Source organism: Populus nigra, chromosome 13, assembly GCF_951802175.1.
Source record: "Populus nigra chromosome 13, ddPopNigr1.1, whole genome shotgun sequence".
Classification (NCBI taxonomy): Eukaryota; Viridiplantae; Streptophyta; class Magnoliopsida; order Malpighiales; family Salicaceae; genus Populus; species Populus nigra.
In genome coordinates, this window is record NC_084864.1 from 10067952 (window position 1) to 10086547 (window position 18596).

Sequence of the window (18596 nt, forward strand, 5' to 3'; positions counted from 1 at the left end):
AATACTAATCATGAATTAATCAAAAAAAATAAAACAAGTACATCTACAAATATAGCAAAATAAAATAATAATTGTGGCAAAAAAATGTGTACAATGAAAGAAAAGGAAAGTGTTTTCCGGTTCTTATCAAAAGGAAAACACTTTCCTTTGTTGAAGTTGTATTTTCTTTGTTGACCGGAATTAAGTTTTCGTTGACTAGCTTTCCATGTTGTTGTCAAACATGAGAAAATAAGGAAAGTGAATTCCAGAAATTCACTTTCCTGCAATCAAACACAGCCTAGATAATTATTCTATTCCGCGATGAAAAATCACGCCAAAAGTGCGGAGTTAGCAGTAAAATCCACTATGAAGAAATTTCTGTCAGAAAGTCATATTTAGAGCACATCAACAAGAAAGGTCACACTGAATCTCCACATGTTGCAGTTCTTCGATCAGGACTATACAGGGGACGTGTTTCATGTGTTTGAAGGATTTCATTTCATTATAGACACATTTAAAATACTTTTGAATTACCGACGTTAGGAATTGACACTATAAAATGCGTGTGTATATATATATATATATATAATAGCGGCCTTGTAAGTTAGAAGCCATTGAGACTTGCAAAGAGAAAATATTTATTTCTTGGGAGGTATAACTTTACATTGACTAACACCTGCTGGTAGCTGAACTTTTCTAAAAGAAAGGAAAAGAAAAAATTCTTTCAAGCTGCAGATTCTAACCTTCAGCTGATTTTGCTTTCTCTCTCTTTCAGCTGTCTGCAATATCATGGACACGATGCCTCATGATGAATTATCGTTGGCTGTGCCTCTCCTTGTTGACAAGGAGCAACACAGGCTAGGATGCAAACTGAGAGATGTGGAATCAAATTACAGTTTTACAAGTTCAGGCTCCACATCTACCTTCAAGACTGTTTTCCACGGACTCAATGCTTTGTCAGGTTCTACTCTTCAACATATACGCTGCATCCGTTGTAGTCTTCAAACTCTAACCAATTTTGTTCTCGGTTTGATTTTTCAGGAGTTGGAATCCTTTCAATTCCCTATGCACTATCATCAGGAGGATGGTTGAGCTTGATCCTTCTCTGTATCATCTCCACTGCAGCCTTTTACACCGGCTTGTTGATCCAGAGATGTATGGATTTGGATTCAAATATCAGAACTTATCCTGATATAGGCGAGCGTGCTTTTGGTAGGAAGGGAAGAATTTTGGTTTCAGTTCTCATGTACACAGAACTGTATTTAGTTTCAACAGGATTCCTGATTCTTGAAGGGGATAATTTACAAAATTTATTTCCTAACATGGGGATTGAAGTCGCAGGGTTTGAAATAGGTGGCAGACAAAGTTCTGTTATAATTGTGGCCCTTATCATTTTGCCTACGGTTTGGTTGGATGACATGAGCATTCTATCTTATATCTCTGCCAGTGGGGTTATAGCTTCAGCTATCGTTCTCATCTCAATTTTTTGGACTGGTGCATTTGATGGGGTTGGATTTAAGGAAAAGGGAACGTTAGTGAATTGGCATGGAATCCCTACTGCAGTAAGCTTGTATGCCTTCTGTTACTGTGCACATCCAGTCTTCCCCGCCCTTTACACTTCTATGAAAAACAAGCATCAGTTCTCTAACGTAAGCAACCATTATGACTGATTTCTGTAATATTCTACTTCCTCATAAAACTGGCTTCTATGTTTACGATTTTACATGATTAATGAGGTTCATTGACGTTAACGTCTAGTGCTGCTTTAATTGCAGGTCATGATTCTGTGCTTTATTTTATGCTCCTTGAGCTACGCATCAATGGCAGTTATGGGTTACCGAATGTTTGGACCAAGCGTTCAGTCGCAGATAACCTTAAACCTTCCAACCGAAAAGCTAAGCTCAAGACTGACAATATACACCACACTGGTCAGTCCCATAACAAAGTACGCCCTGATGATCATTCCAATTGTAAATGCTACCAAAAGTTGGCTTCCAATGAACGGCAAGAAAAGGCCATTCGGCCTCTTCATCGGTACGGCTTTGGTGATCAGCAATGTCATTGTAGCCCTCTCTCTCCCTTTCTTTGGTGATCTCATGTCGCTGGTCGGAGCATTTTTAAGTATGACAGCTTCTATTATACTTCCATCCTTATGTTACATGAAGATTTCTGGAACTTATCAGCGATTTGGATTTGAGATGGTGGTCTTATGGACTATAGTGCTACTTGGTGTTGCTGTCGTGATATTGGGTACTTACACCTCTCTCTTGGAGATAATAAGGCACTTCTAACAAGTAGATATATTTCATGCTTTTTTATTATTATTATTATTAATATAGGTGTTTGGATTAATTTATATGTAACTTAATTAATCTTATATATTTTAAATTTAACAACTTTGTAAGGCCTTATTATAATTCTGAAAAAACTTGAATACATGATTAATAAATAAAAAATAAATTCAAGATATAAGCTCTCCTCAAGTTTCCATACATATTTTCCTCAGTGAAAGCAAATTTTGTTTAGGAATTATATGCAATTCACAAATAATCTAGTTTATTGTAACGGGTGAGTGTGCTATGCTTTGGCGACATAAAAGCCTGGTGACTCGAAGCTTAATTCGAGAATTAACTTAATTAATGAGTCGCTGACCTAATTAATGTACACAAAGTTTGGGTGACTAATCAAATAAATCTTGACAGGTCAACTATTGATTTTAAAATAAATAAATTGCTTAATCTAAAATTTAAATCTTAGTGCCTTTTATTTTAAAAAAATAAATGTTTTATCAATTCATGATACAAATATATTTTAGTATAAAGAAAGGATTTTTTTCTAAAAAAAGAAGAAGCCAATAATAGACCAAATAAAACACCGGAGGAAGTCCAGATTGGAGCATGAAGTTTGTTGAAAATAAAAGGAATCTTCTAGCTAAGACAATCAAAATCAAACAAAACGATTTCAATATTTGTTAACTTAAATGCATACATATAGACACCCGTGTTATGTATTATTCTTATTGGCTTTATACTTCATATTATTTTAATAGTAAAATCTTGGATTTGTATTTGCCCATAGGCAATATCTCAAACCACATTCTAGAAATAAAAACAAAAATATTATGATCAAAATTTTTCATGTCATTCTTATTTTATTTATATATAAAAAAAATTAAATTAAATTAAAATAAATGATATGAAAAATAACGAGCTTTTATAATAAAAAGTTGACACATGGATACAAATCAAGGCAAAACAAATTAACTAATTCTTACAACTAGCCTATTAGACAAAAGAAAAGAAAATAACTAGTTCCTACAACTAATGCCTAAGTAGTTCTTACAGCAAAAGCAACAACTCTTGCTTCATTACTAAGTTGTAGGTTTATTTTATCTTTGACTAATCTTCAACTTTTTTTTTTTTTAGTTTCTATATGTAATTGCTAATGTAAAAACCATATTCGATATCCAATACCCAAGAACTACAATGCAAATTAGTAAGATAGTTTTAAATTATAAACATACCTGATGCAGACCTCTTGATCACATGATCAACCAACCCCCAACGAAGTAGATAATAACCTAGAAAACTAAAAATCAGGTTTGATAGAATCTTGACCCAGAGGTAATCTTGTATCTAAGAACCAAAGGTATTGGAAAAAGACTTGGACCCAGAGATAACCTTGTATCTTAGAACCCTAAGTATGCAAATGATGTCGCAAAACCAATTAATTTTTGATAAGTCAGTATAAGATCTTTGTTCCTGCAAAGAAAGGTTATTTTTGTCATAAACAAACAAAATGAAAACTCGCGTTTCTTCTCCAACTTGCTGTTAAAATCTCAGTTAAAGAAATATAATATAGTCTCATCTAACTAACCCTAATGGATCCATTTTGGGTTGCAAGCTAATAGGCCTAAACTAATTATCAACTAACATGAGTCTAATAATAAAATAAACTCCTAAACAATGTCTAATGGGCCAGAAAAAACCCAAAATAAAAATAATTATTTAACATTAAATACATAAAAAAATAGGATAATAAAAACAAATTCTTCATGCCAAAATTCCTCCATGTAGTCCGAATTTCTAATTTTTTCACATTCTTGACAAATTTTCATTTCTGACTTCAAACATGTTGTTCTCTCTCGTATGTATGAATTAATGGGCCTACGATATATAGTTGAAAGTATTGAGATGTCTAGTTTCCATACCAACTTGAATCGCAAACAAATTCAACTTGTAGCTCAAGATATGTCCTAAACAATATATAAAGGTCTAGCTAGTTTGACAGATTTGACAAAAGTTGTCTAGTAAATTTGACCATTTGCAATAATATGTTCCTGAACTCTATTTTACCTAAACATTTACCAAAATATAGTTTCATATGTCTAGTATCTCTCTATAAAATGTTAGCTTGTTTTGATGTATATTTTGAGAGATATGTTTGACCTCGCAAAACTGGCCAGCAAATATTTTAAGGCCAAGTTCGAACCTGACTTAGTTCATATCATCCTCCCCTTCTTCAAAAAAATTTTGACCTCGAATTTGTATCATGAAAAATATCTTCTAAAGCTAAAAAATCAGTTCAAGCCAAAGAATAACATTTTCATCAAAACTAAGAAGAACCTTGTTAGCAAAGAAGGTCCCCCTGATATACAAGCTCTCCTTTGAATCATGTTCTTCTTCTTTAATTTTAGTTGCTCCTCATATATTTGCTTAGGTGTTAAAGATGCAAGAGTTATAGGTCTTTCATTCATCTCAAAGGAATATTTATTTGTCACTCTATCATACATTGGTATGGTTTACCAAGCAACAAGTGACTAGTTTGCATTGACATAACATCACATAACGCCTCATCACAATATTTACCAATAGAAGAAACAACCAAAACCTGATTATTCACTTTTACTTTACCACCATCATTCAACCACTATAACTTATAAGATATGAGATATTTGGTAGTATACAGGTTTAACTTTCTCACCAATTCAGTACTAGCTACATTAGTGCAACTACCACTATCTATAATTAAGCTACATACCTTATTATGAACATGTCATCTCATGCAGAATATGCTCTCCTTCTAACCTTTCAAATCATCCATATTGACATACATATTCAGCGATCTCCTCACCATAAATGTCTCTTCCTCAATCGGATACTTAACACAAACATCATCAACATCCTCTAATGGTGGCATCTTCTCTTATTTATCCACCCCATTGGTCTCAACCTCATTATTAGCTTTTATAATTATGACTCTTTTGATTGAACATTGTGAAGCAACATAACCAAAGCCCAAACAACAAAAGCATTTAATGTCATAATTGCGAGAAGTAGGAGTAACATTGTTACCTTTAATTATGATCGGCGTGTCTTTCTTCTCTTTAGGGTATTTGCCCTTGCCCTCCTCATTTTATTGTGATGGACCACCCCTAGTGTTAGCCTTCTAATTGGGGTTTTAAGGTTTCAAAGGGCTTAATGGTTGGCTTTGCTAAATGGTACCTTTTTGTTGAAGTTGTTTCTCTACCTTCATAATTATACGCACCATCTCCTGTAACTCCACATAATGATGCAACTTCATAATATGAGCTATATCATGATTAAAACTATTCATGAATCTAACCATAGTAGCCTCTCTATCATCCTTAACATTAGATCGAATCATAGCGAGTTCAATCTCTTTAAAGTACTCATCAACACTCTTTGTATTGTGACTCAAATTTTGCAACCTTTGATACAATTCTCTATAAAAGTGGTTAGGCATAAATCTCCTCTTCATAAGGGATTTCATCTCATCCCAAGTATTGATTTGCCTCATAATTTCTCATGTGATTTGTCATTAATTGATCCTATCGCACCATGACATATTTAGTAAAATCAATCACAACAAACTTGGCTTTCTTGGGTTTTGGATAATTGTGACACTAAAAAATCAACTCTACCTTTTTCTCTCATTCAAAATATACTTTAGGATCATTCTTCCCTTGAAAAGCCATTTAGCTTAATTATACTCAAATCTCTATCTAACTTGACATTATAATCCTAATACCTATAATTACCCCTCTGACCAAAATTATCATCATATCTTTCCCTTTCAAACTGAAAATTTTGTTACTGTACAAAATTTTCCCTATATCCCACAGACACATCTTCAAAATCAACATCACTTATGTCTGTATTATCAACCATAAACTTATCCACATTTGTGTTAACTTGTCTAACAGCCCTCATAATATTAAATTCTCTTCGCTCAGACCTAATTTAAACCCTACCATGCTTATTAACACGTTGCCTCTCCAACCTATCCAACCTATCTCCAAATTCATTGGTCATTTGATCCATTCACTGATTCATAATGCGTAATTGAGTTTCAATTTCATTGTCTCTTCTCTTTGTTGCCATGTTGTTGCTTACCTTCGACATCTTTGAATTGGTTAGTTGATAATAAATATACATTCATCTCCTACTCCCTCATATGTTTACACTCTTCTTGTATTTCACTCAAATAAAGTCTTTTCACTCAAATATATTCATTACGCCTTTTTCCTCTCATCTCACCTTTCTTCGACACTTGCAAAACTAAAATCAACACCAAATATAGCATTCATAGTAGTGTATCCAAATATGTTAATATATCTCAAGAAGCAAGAAAGATATGAAAAGAAGCAAAGATGAAACTATGTTTATAATTTCGCGAGTAACAAACGAATTTGTACATAAAATGGGTATTTTTTAAGATGTGAAGGAAAAAAGATGCAAAAGTTACATAAAAAATATTCAGATGACACCATTATATCAATTATGATGTTATTATATTTTCATAATTGAAAAATAACAGCAGTAAAAAAAAATATGAATTACTGATGCGAATTAGACTCGTGATGATAAGTTCCAATCCTGAATTTAGTTCTTATAGGAAAAGAACTCCAAATGACCTCAAATTTTATACAGGGTGTAATTTGAACCTTGAAACTCAATATGTAAAATTAGATAATTTTCTGGATTTTTTTACCTGAGATTCCCTTTCGATATGAATCTGACCTATTACGATAAGTTTTAACCCCGACCTTGGTTACTATAGAAAATGATCTCCAAGTAAGCTCAAATTTTTTATGGGGTACAATTAGGACTCCTAGAACCATTATTTAATATTTGATAATTTTCTGAATTGGTTTGGTCTAAATTCTTCCTTGTTTGTGTTTTGTGGCAAATTGGACAAAAGTGACTTTTGGATATTTTTTTTCTTTCTTTTTTTTTACTCTTTATGCTAATGATATATTCTGAGACATCAACAAACTAAAATTAAACCTTTTTTTTTAAGAAAACCTAGATGTAAACTACGAAGCTTTAGGCACAAAATAATAAAAAACTGAATAAAAAACAACTAAAGTTAAGGAAGTTGAAACTAACAAGAAGAAAATAAAGGATATAACCTAATTTTTAGAGCCTAGCTCCGATAGCAACTGATGTGAATCTCTTGATCACGTGTTCAAACAACCCCCAAAGAAGTAGATAACAACTTGGAAAGCCAAAAATCAGGTTTGATAGAACCTTAACTCATAGGTAACCCTATACCTAAGAACCAAAGGTATTGAAAAAAGACTTGAATCTAGAGATAACCTTATATCTAAGAACTGTATGTGAATGACATCACGATGCTAGTTAATCTTCGATAAGTTAGTGTATGATTTTTGTCTCTGCAAAGAAAGATTGTTTTGCCACAAACAAATAAAAGAAAAACTCACGTTTATTCTCCAACTTGCTGCATAAATTTGCAGCTAAAAAAATATAATATAGTATCTTCTAACTAACCCTAATAGAATAAACTAGTAATCAACTAACAAAGTCCAATAATAAAATAAATCTCTAAAGAATGTTTAATGGGCTAAAACAAACCCAAATTAAAAATATTTTTTTACAAATAAATAAATAAGGATAATAAAAACAAAGTCTTCATTCCAAAATTCCTTTATGCAACCTGAATCTTTAATTCTTATAAATTTTTGGTAGATTTTCATTCTTGACTTCAAACACGTCATTCTCTCCCGTATGTCTGAATTGATAGGCCTACTATATATGGTTGAAAATATTTAGATGTCTAGTTTCCATACCAACTTAAATCGTAAACCAATTCCACCTATATCTCTAGATATGTCCCAAATAGTACATAAAGGTCTAGAATGACAGATTTGACAGGATTTGTCTAGTAATTTTGACCCTATGCAATAATATGTTCTTTAACTCTATTTTGCCGAAACATTTACCAAACTATATTTCCACGTATATAATATATCCTTGTAAAATTTCAGCTTATTTCGATGTACGATTTGAGAAATATATCTGATCTCGTAAAACTGGTCAGTAGATATTTTAAGGCTAAATTCAGAGATGACTTGATTTGTATCAATACTTGGAGTAGAAGTATCATGAAACTTCTTTGCTTTCACTCTTGCAAGGTATTCCTTACAATTCCTCCTTCAACATCATTCCATATCAAAATGATGACAAGTGCCCTTGTCTTTCTTGATGCCTTTGGTAGGTTTGTTTGCTTTAGAGACAATGTTTTAATTCTTCTTATCCTTCTTCTTAGATATTTTAGAAGACTAAACTAAAAGGTCCCTTTAGTAGTTTTTTTGCATATTAAGCAATTCCAGCAATGTACTATACAACTTGTTCATATGATAGTGCATAATAAATTGCGAACAGCTTTGGGGTAATGATTGCAAAACCAAGTCAACACTTAACTTTTGGTCCATGACAAAACCCAATTGATCTAATTCCTTAGAGGTCTTATACCTCTCATTCCTATTGGCATCATCAAACAATTCTTTGAGATGCATAATCATAGTATAGACATTCATATTCTCATGTTGCCTTTGAAGTTCAAGTGACATACTGGCTAACATTACACATACAACCTGTTTATTTTCATCAATATGACGTTGATGTTCATTCATAACTTCTTCTTCATCATTTTAGAAGGGGCATTTAGGATTAGATTGTGTAGAGTATACAACCTATTTTCCTGCTTGAGAACAATTTTTACATTTTTCTAGTGGGCTAGGATCTCATTTAATTTATCTAACCTTGAGTGACTTAATAATGAAAATAAATTAAATTAAATAGATAATATAATTTATCAATTACATTTCTATGTGACTCCTAGATCAGTTAGGTCATAACTCTTTATCTAAACATATCTTATATGTTTCGCATAACTCATGCCTTTAACCTTATATGATCACGAGTGATTCATTTAAATCATATAGGTTAGTTAAGTAGAACCTAATTTTATAGGATTAAACATATTCAATTAATGATAACCTTGAGTGACTCAACAAGTTATCCATGAATAAAACTTTGGTTTTATATATATAAAATTGGAAGGCAACTATTCATGTTCTCAACATGTACTTAATACATAAATGAGGGATTTATTATCAATTTCTTAGGTCATTTACATAACATGAAATCACAGCTATACATTTCATACATAACAATTTATATATAAACACACACCTCTAACATGTCCTTCTAATTGGATGATTAATTTCCTCAAGCCATTGAAGGGAATTAGATGGTCAAATCCTAGGTAATTGTAGTAAGTCTTTATAAGTCCATTGAAAACATCTTGGTTGTAGCCTTCATCGCCATTTCTTTTTTTGTCTTGGATTACATAATAATTTCTTATCTAAATTCTTACATTTCTAAATCACATAACATTTATATAATTAATTAAGAAACCTCAAATTCCATTTGATGGGAATTAGATAAGAAAGAATTACAACCCAGAAGAAAAATATAGAAAAGGCAAAACATGTAGGTCTTATTTAATATTACAATCATTTAACCATAAAAACATAATTGCATTGGTCTTTAATGTCCATTATCATCCATCATGCATAAAACCATATTAATATACAAAATAAAATTATTGCATGCTTCAATTCATGAGAGAAAAATTACTTTTGGAAAAAGAAATTGCACATAAAAATAATGTAAAATTAACACCAATAATAATTTGAACATGTAAACAACAACCTTAATTGTTTAATGATGGTTTCACTACCACTATTGGATTCTCAAATATCATACACACAACAAAAATAGTAAAACAAAATTTTTGAGGACTCCCTACAATCCTGTTAGACAAATTTAGAGTTTTTTAGAGATTTATTACCTGAAGATCTGATCTTCTTCGGCTTTGTATGATTCTTTAAAGGCTAAGTTGTCATAAACCATAAGTCATCTAATTACCTGGCTTTCAATGATAATTCACATGAACCACCAGTGAGAAATCTCTTAAATTCTTATTTAGAAGAGAGAGATTGTTATGCCTAGAGTGTTAGCTCTCTATTCTGTGACTTACATAGTTTTTCTATATAATAAACAACCATAAAAAAATAAAAGGTGTAACTTATTATTTATAGGAAAATCTAAAAACACTCTATAAATTAGAAGAAAATAAATCAATTTTCCCCTTAAATAATATCCATATGTTAATTCAAAACAATTTTAGAAATTAACTCAATCAAGTCTTTACTTGATTTTTTTAGGTCTAGAAATATAATCCATGTATTAATTATATTCTAATCCTTAATTTATAAAATATATTTTAATCAAATTATACTTAATTTAATCATTCTAGTTTAATTTATGACTAATGGTTCTTAATGTGTGAGACCCATTAGGTTTCTAATATGTTGACCCAAATATAAATTTTAATTTTAATTAAATATAATTAAATAAATTAAATAATTAAATTTATTATAATTCAATAATTGATTAATTTATATTTAAAGATCAAGTGTATCGTCTAGTAACATGTCATGATCCCTCAAATATTAAAAAAATCATTAATGATTTGACTTAACTTTCAGTGATCAATTTATCATTGTAATTAATATCCTTTTGTCAATAATATTTTGATTTAACATTAAAGCATGAAGCATGTCTTTTATATCAAATCATGTTTGTTTTCTACATAATTGATCATTTGAATAAGATTTGAAACTCTTTTCAAATTTCATTCTACCTTAGCCAATGATTTCTCAGTCAAACTATTTGAGAACAGATGAAATATTTTTTCTAATCCACCTAGGGTGATGAATTCTCTCTTGATTACTCAAATACCTTCATATAGTTCATGTTATACCCAATGTTTATCCCTTCGTTACCTGGATTAAGATAACATGTAACAAGATTAAAGCATAACATTCTCTATATAAGATAACTTAGTGATCTCAAGTCTAAGGATCACTTATACAATCGTCATATGAGCCTTTCCATATACATAGTTGATCTCTCCATATAGAATTCTGATGCAGGTCAGTTCAACGTACATGTTTTGTGACAAACACCTACATAGTAGTTATAAATATCTCTTGTTCCTCATATTATGAGAACAAATGATTCTCGTAAAATAAAGAACATAACATGAATCAATCTTTACGACTCTAATAAATGTCCATTATTTAAAAGAGAATCAACAAACATTTTAGAAACAATGCTTTAATGTAATACAAATCTCATAATTATAATAACTTTATAATTTTCTTTGCAAAACATTTTTGTTTCATAAACTTTATCTTTACTCTATATTCATAAATCAAATATTAAATTTATTAATCTAATATTATATAAATATTAAAGATAAATTAAGCTTTTATTGATAATAAATATGTATTTACATTAATATAATAATGTCACTTGTAATCGATTGATTGACAGCAAGACATATTAAACTAATATTTACATCTTATTTCATACCAAGAACATCATATTTTAACAATTTCACTTTTTTCCAATTTAAAATTTAAGGAATCTAATTTGAAATTTAAGAATTTCGCATTAATTTTGTTAATATTTACTTAAACTTGTACAATCGAGTTTATAATGTCTTACCCGATAATGATATGAACTTTGAATGTTAACCAATCGAAGTTTCCTGGTCTTCTTAATATTTACTTAAACAATGAGTTTCCTCTCTCTACTTCATTCCCCTCACTTGATTTTCTCTTTAATTCTTGAGTTAGATGTGTTCAATACTCACTCTCTCATCTATTTTGCCTTAAATCTTAGTTTCTTTCCATGGTTTTAGCAAGAAAACTCTCAATTTTTCCCTCCTCTAATTATTTTTAACACTGGCTGATAGTTTAAAGGAGAAGAAGAAGCTGAATTTCTAGTTTTCCAAGCTTATTTATGAAAATGTCATTAATGAGTCCGTATACAACAATGTGTCAAAATGCTCCTTATAAAATTTCATCCATACATTTCTAAACATCGAAGGCAAGAAAATAAAATAAGAAAGAGCATGGAAATCGCAACCTTCAAAGTCAAATCTCGCAATCTGCTAGTGTTGACCTTCAACCATTCTGACCATAGTTATTAAACCCGGATCGGCCCGCGCGGATCGACCCGGGGGCTGGACCAGTCCGGGTTTGTCAAAAGACCGGCTGATGCAACGACCCGATCGACCTGACGGGTCAACCCAGGTGAGACTCGGGCGAGACCTAATTTTTTTTAAAATGTGAGATTTGAAACCCATCAGTATTATACTCTATGCTCCCAAGAAAAAAGTTATATTTTTTCAACGTGGGATAAAAAACCTTTTGATTTAAATACTTCAACTTAAAGGGATAACATTAGTATATATACTCTATGTTTCCAAGAAAAAGCTATTTTTTTTCAATGTAGAATTTGAAACTCATTAGTATATATACTTTGTGTTCATAAGAAAAAATTTATCTTATATATACTCTATGTTCACAAGAAAAAAACTATGTTTTTTCAATGTGGGGTATGAAACCCATTAATATATATACTCTATGTTCATAAGAAAAAAATTATCTTGAAAAAAAACTATGTTTTTTCAATATGGGATTTGAAACCCATTAGTATATATATTCTATGTTCCCAAAAAAAAAGTTATGTTTTTTCAATGTGGGATAAAAAATCTTTTTCGGTTTAAATACTTCAATTTAAAAGCTTAACATAATATCTTTTTAATGTGAGATAAAAAACTTTTTAAAATATTCTTTTAAACTTCATTATTTACAATATGTATAGCCTATATTTACATGGATTTTTTCTTAGTTTTTTCATATAAAATATTAAAACTTTAATTTTTTTTTAATTTTTCTAGGTTGACCCGAGTTGACCCATGAAACCCGGGACCCGGCCCCTTGGCCGGGTCAACCCCCAAGCCGGGTTTAATAATTATGATTCCAACTTCAATATTTGGAGCTACAGAAGTCCAATTAATGCCAACTCAATTATTTTGGATTCATGACTCAACCACCTATCAACGCTCCAAATTCCAGCCAAAAAAGATGTCATATGAGTGAGATATGATTTTTCAAAGATGACAGCTGAATTTTACCAGCAAATAGGTTTTGTGAAGAAACGAGTTCAAATTAAGTTTCAAAGCATCTAAACCGATATCTAAGTTTTTATTTCAGCAATTTAGCTCCTTTAAATCAAAACTTGAAAATTTCATGCAAGGCTATTTCTCATTTTTTAAGAAAATAGTTATTGAAGTACTTAAATGTAAACTGTCTACTTAAGGGAGGACTGTTTTGTAAAATAGAAATTAGGGTTTCTTAGGATATAAAAAGAATGAGAGAAGAGAAGGGGGGCAGCCAGCCAAAAAGAGAAAAACGCCCCCTTCCTCTAAGAAACCTGAAATCATGCATTCCTCCTTCTTTTTTATTAGCTCTTCAACAAACATGCAAGGCTAAACTCTTTTTCTTGGTTGCAAGGACACGAAAACCTTCGGATTTCAATAACTGTGAGATTTATTTTACCTTTTCTTTCTAGTTTATATAATGAATATGTTTGTTCTCCTATGCTTATTTTTTCTATGATTGTTTATTTTAATTGCTAGAGCGGACTCTAAGTTATTGTTGTAGACAATGTATTGCTAAGTTTAATATCAAAACCAGTATTGTGGTATGCGAACTTATGAAGCAACTGAGTTTAAAAATTGTGGCAGATCTACGTTATTAATCTTAGGGAGAACATTAAATCAAATTAAACATAGATTGCGGACAGTTATGTTTTCTTGATTAATCAACTTATCTAGTTCTTAAGGGTGCCATTGAATTAAATTATTAGTGCATTAAATTACTAGTGCGAACATTATGGTTGTTTGATGGCTAGGTTTAATTATACGGCGGATCCATTAATTAACCAATGTTAAGAAGAGATAAATATTCATAATATAAATTGATGTTTCGTTTCCATGATCAGTTCTGATTTCTGTTGGTAGACATTTACTTGTGACCAAGGTTTGTTATCTTGATTATTTTCTAATTTTATTTAATTTCACTTGATAGTTTTCTGTTTTCTTTTGTTTTAGCCTAGAAAACTTCACAACCTTCTCCAGTTGCATATCATATAACATAAAAATCTGACTTGAACCTTTTTTGTGGAATAGACTATTTACTTGTTTTATACTATCTTATGTGTTGTGTTTTAATTTAAAATAATTAATTTGTGTGACCATGATATCACAATACTCATTTTAAATTAAATATTCAAATTGTTTTAAATTATCTTGTATGTTGTGATTTGAATTAATTTTTTTTACTGTGGGCAAGTGCCCATATTTTTCACATTCGGTGTCCGTATGCTTGTTGTCATAATTTACTAGGATGCTAGTTCAAATTTTGTCCTGTGGCATTTGGCATTTAGCCTATGCTTCTGTATTCTTGTTTTTTAGTGCTACATCTAATCACGACTGCGACTCGAATAAAATTTGCCTCCGCTCCTTCTTGCCATCAATCGACAACGCATCCGAGGTTTTATATATATATATATATATATATATATATATATATATATAAAAGTTAATGTGTATTTTCAGATCAGCTTAGATATATTTTAATTAATTTTATAAATTTTAAAGTTAATAAATATATAAATTTTTTATGATTTTATAATTTATAAAATTAAAATTAATAATTTTTAAAAAATAAATTCAAAACTTAACCACTCAAATAACTTTATAATTACATCAGGCTGTCCTTTGATCCCACATGTGAAAATCAGGAACATTTAAAAGTAAAATAAAGAAGAAAGCTCCGTTTCTGTCGTTTGCTTTTATTTGGCACGGACATCAACACAGACAAAAAATTAAATAAAATAAAGGACAGACCCATTCATACAGCGACCGGTTCTTTTTTTTTTCCTTCCTCTTCATCTTTTAGATTGTTTAATTTAAACTCAGATTAAAAAAATTAGATTGAGATACTTTTTTTTATAAGCTGAGTTGCTTTTGAATATATCAAATTAATTAAGTGGTGGTTCTCATATAATTTTAATTTTAAACTTGAATTAAATAAGATATAAAATTAATAAATTTTAAGATTAACTTGCCAGATTTTTTTAATAACAATATTAAATAATTGTTTTTTACCTGTATATTTCTTATTATATTATAAAAAAATATAATTAGACTAGCATTGTATTATATTAAAATATATAATTACCTGTTTATTATATTAAACAGGCGAGGGGAAAGAGGAAGCATGATGGATAATTAAATACATTTAATAAACTTTATCAGTGTCGTTTACACTAAATAAGTCAGATCTCCCCTTATTTTGATAACAACTAATCTTAAAAAAACAAAAACAAAAAAACCTAACTCTTTGACTGTTTAAATATTATTGATAGTTGTTGTTCATGTGATATAGAGTAGGTAGGTACTAGACTTGTATACGGTTTTAATTTAAATTAGTTTTGATAATTAATAACTTAATTAAATCTAAATAATTTCATGAGTTATTATATATAATTTGATTAACTCAGTTAAATTTGATTAGATTAAAATAAAAAAATAAAATGATTTTATTTTGAACAACAAAAATAATAGATGGATTAACTTGAAGACCATTCACTTAACTCAATAACTTTATAATCTTGGCCCTATTATGAATCATCCTATATATATATATATATATATATCTATGAAGAAATCATGTATAAAAAATAGATTAAACTAGTTATTTACCCGAGCGAGGGTACTTTTTGAAATTTGTTTTTATTGAGTTTCTTTTACAATAAAATAGATATTTATACAAAAAGACTAAGATTTAATTTTTTGTAAGAAATATATATTTTATTAAACAAATTACTCATCTCTTATTAATGTATTTTTTACCAATTTTTTTTATTAGTTGCATTTTCTTTTAATTATAAAAAGAAAAGGTAATCAAAATAAGTTTTTTGAAAAAAATTAATATTTTAAAACAAGCAACAAAAATATGTTTACAATATAAACTACATTTTCTTATTAATGAATTCGTTTTTAACAAAAATAAGTTTATAAGCATATTTTTTAAACTCAAAAACTAATCATGATATGAAAAGAAATTTTTTTACAAATAAATAAATAAATAAGATTGAAAATCATATTTGGATATTTTATATGCTATTGAAGGGGAAAAGATTAATATATATTATCTTTATTGAATACTCATTATCACAAATTCAAAAAACATTTGCATATTAATTTCATACATAATAATTAATGAATGGTTTCTAATATTATAAAAAAAATGCTATGAAATTGATAGGCAAAATTGAATGATATTTAAAGGAATAATATTTTTAATATAATTTGAATTATAATTAAAATTGATATTTTTAATTAAAATTGAAGAAAAAATAAAATAAAAAAAAAAACCGCATGCTTAAACCTAGATTGTTGGACCCTCGTACAAAACCTGATACGAGAAAGCCTAAGCATAGATAAGCTGGCAGTTCTACATGTTTAACCTTTTTCTTTTTTGTTTAACATCTCGTCCACCATATTTTATTTTATTTTTAAAAAAATTAATGACCATTATCTATTGTGACAAACAACACTTCATATATTGATAAACTTTTCCAATGGTCAAAAATTCATAGTTTGAGTTTTTGGACATAAAAACTTATTTTTAATTTTCTTTTCTAACTTGAAAATACCTTTTAAAAACACCATAAGCTTATAGGGAGATGATGGTCGAGTGTCAGGTTATGTATTAAATATTACCAATAAAATTATTTTGACAGTGACTCCACTGACCATTCTATCGGTACCAATGCCACATTATTATATGGTTTGTCTTTTTGAATCAAACTGTAATTCTATTGGTAATTGTGTATGTAAAAACTTACATACCATCACACTATTTGATTTTTTTTATTCCTTTTATCATGACTGCGATTCCCTCGATATATACCAACGATATATTTCCGTTGGTGTTGATCGATAGAGTTAGCAATGAAAAAAATTAGTCGGTATAGATCACTGGAAAATACCAATGAAAAAAATCTGTCGGCGTCTCTGTTTATATTCGCCAATTTTCCAGAAGTGAAGCACCTAAATGAACCAATTTTTAAGCTTTAAAACTCTTAAATCAATAAAAAAATCAAAATGAAATAAAAATATATTTTATGATCTCTAATCTTTTTTCTTTTGCAAGATAAAAGTTTAACACTCATCTCGTTAAAGGTAATCTAATGACACTAAATTGACTTCTGTATATTGGAATGGAGCCTACTAACCACTTTCTCTCTCTTCTCACATTTCATAAGATACTTTTTCATTTCTATCTTAAAATTCAAGGAATGAAATGTAAAATAAATAAAGTTTAGGATTAAAATATATAGAATCCTATAACTAAAGGGACTAAAAAGACCAAATGGAGAATTTGTGGATGAAAGTTAACTTTTTTTGCAAGTTTTAGAGAAACCCTGTTAGTTGTTTTCGTTTCTTATTTTGGTCCTTCTCTTAATATTTTTTAATATTACAAATTTAAGGTCTATTTAATGAAATTGGCCTCTGATTCAACTCCAAAACTCTTCTAAACACTTTGAACCGTTAATAAAATCCACCGAGAAGAGAACATCAACACATAAAATGTCACAAATATAATAGGATGAAATTAAAAATTAAAATAAAAATAATAATATTGTTCATTGAATAGTACCATCAACATTGAAAGAAAATAAGAGACACATGACAATCAGTGAAACTCTTTACTCTCTTAGTTTGCTAGTATTGATATATATTAAGTAATTTGTAATTTTTTTAACAAAGCACTGAAAATGTAGCTAAATCAATAAAATCATACTTATAGAACATTATTAACTAGAATAATGTTTTGTATTTTTATTTTGTTTAAGTTTTTATTCTCCGGCTTCACCCTTCAACAATTCAATTTTATTTTAATTTTATATTTCAATATTAGTATGTTTTGAAAATTATATTTTGTAACTTTTTTTTATTTTTTTATTGAGTTATATACCGGTATCGTGATTTTTTTTTTAATTTCAATCTTCAATATTAGATTTATTGAAATATATCATCATATATGTTTTTTAAAAATATCATCTAATATATCATCATATTAGTATATATTTTTTTAAAATATCATCTAATATACATCATATTTTAAATTCATAATTTTTTTTATTAAAAAACACGTGAAACTATTTTTTTATGCTAAAAAGAAATTAATCTGACCTGCAGGTATATTAATGTTAGTTTTAATTAATTATTGAACATTATTAATTAGTTATTTGGGAATGTGGCTTAATTTTAAGAAAGTTTCCTATTAATTTTAC

General features: G+C 29.1%; 1 protein-coding gene across 1 annotated transcript; it reads left to right on the forward strand.

The window, feature by feature from the left end:
• The first annotated feature begins 593 nt into the window (after window positions 1–593).
• On the forward strand, window positions 594–2451 carry LOC133671099 (amino acid transporter AVT1I-like). The gene is made up of 3 exons (XM_062091741.1): window positions 594–940; window positions 1021–1628; window positions 1755–2451. Exons 1-3 carry the CDS (start codon window positions 769–771, stop codon window positions 2268–2270), a joined length of 1296 nt encoding a protein of 431 aa, XP_061947725.1. The 5' UTR covers window positions 594–768; the 3' UTR covers window positions 2271–2451.
• Window positions 2452–18596: the final 16145 nt, after the last annotated feature.

What these genes read in the sequence shown, in the direction of transcription:
- LOC133671099 (XM_062091741.1), top strand. Translation starts at nt 769, where the DNA reads ATGGACACGATGCCTCATGATGAATTATCGTTGGCTGTGCCTCTCCTT. An exon ending in CGGACTCAATGCTTTGTCAG is followed by an intron (nt 941 to 1,020) that starts GTTCTACTCTTC and finishes TTGATTTTTCAG; the next exon opens with GAGTTGGAATCCTTTCAATT. An exon ending in ACAAGCATCAGTTCTCTAAC is followed by an intron (nt 1,629 to 1,754) that starts GTAAGCAACCAT and finishes CTTTAATTGCAG; the next exon opens with GTCATGATTCTGTGCTTTAT.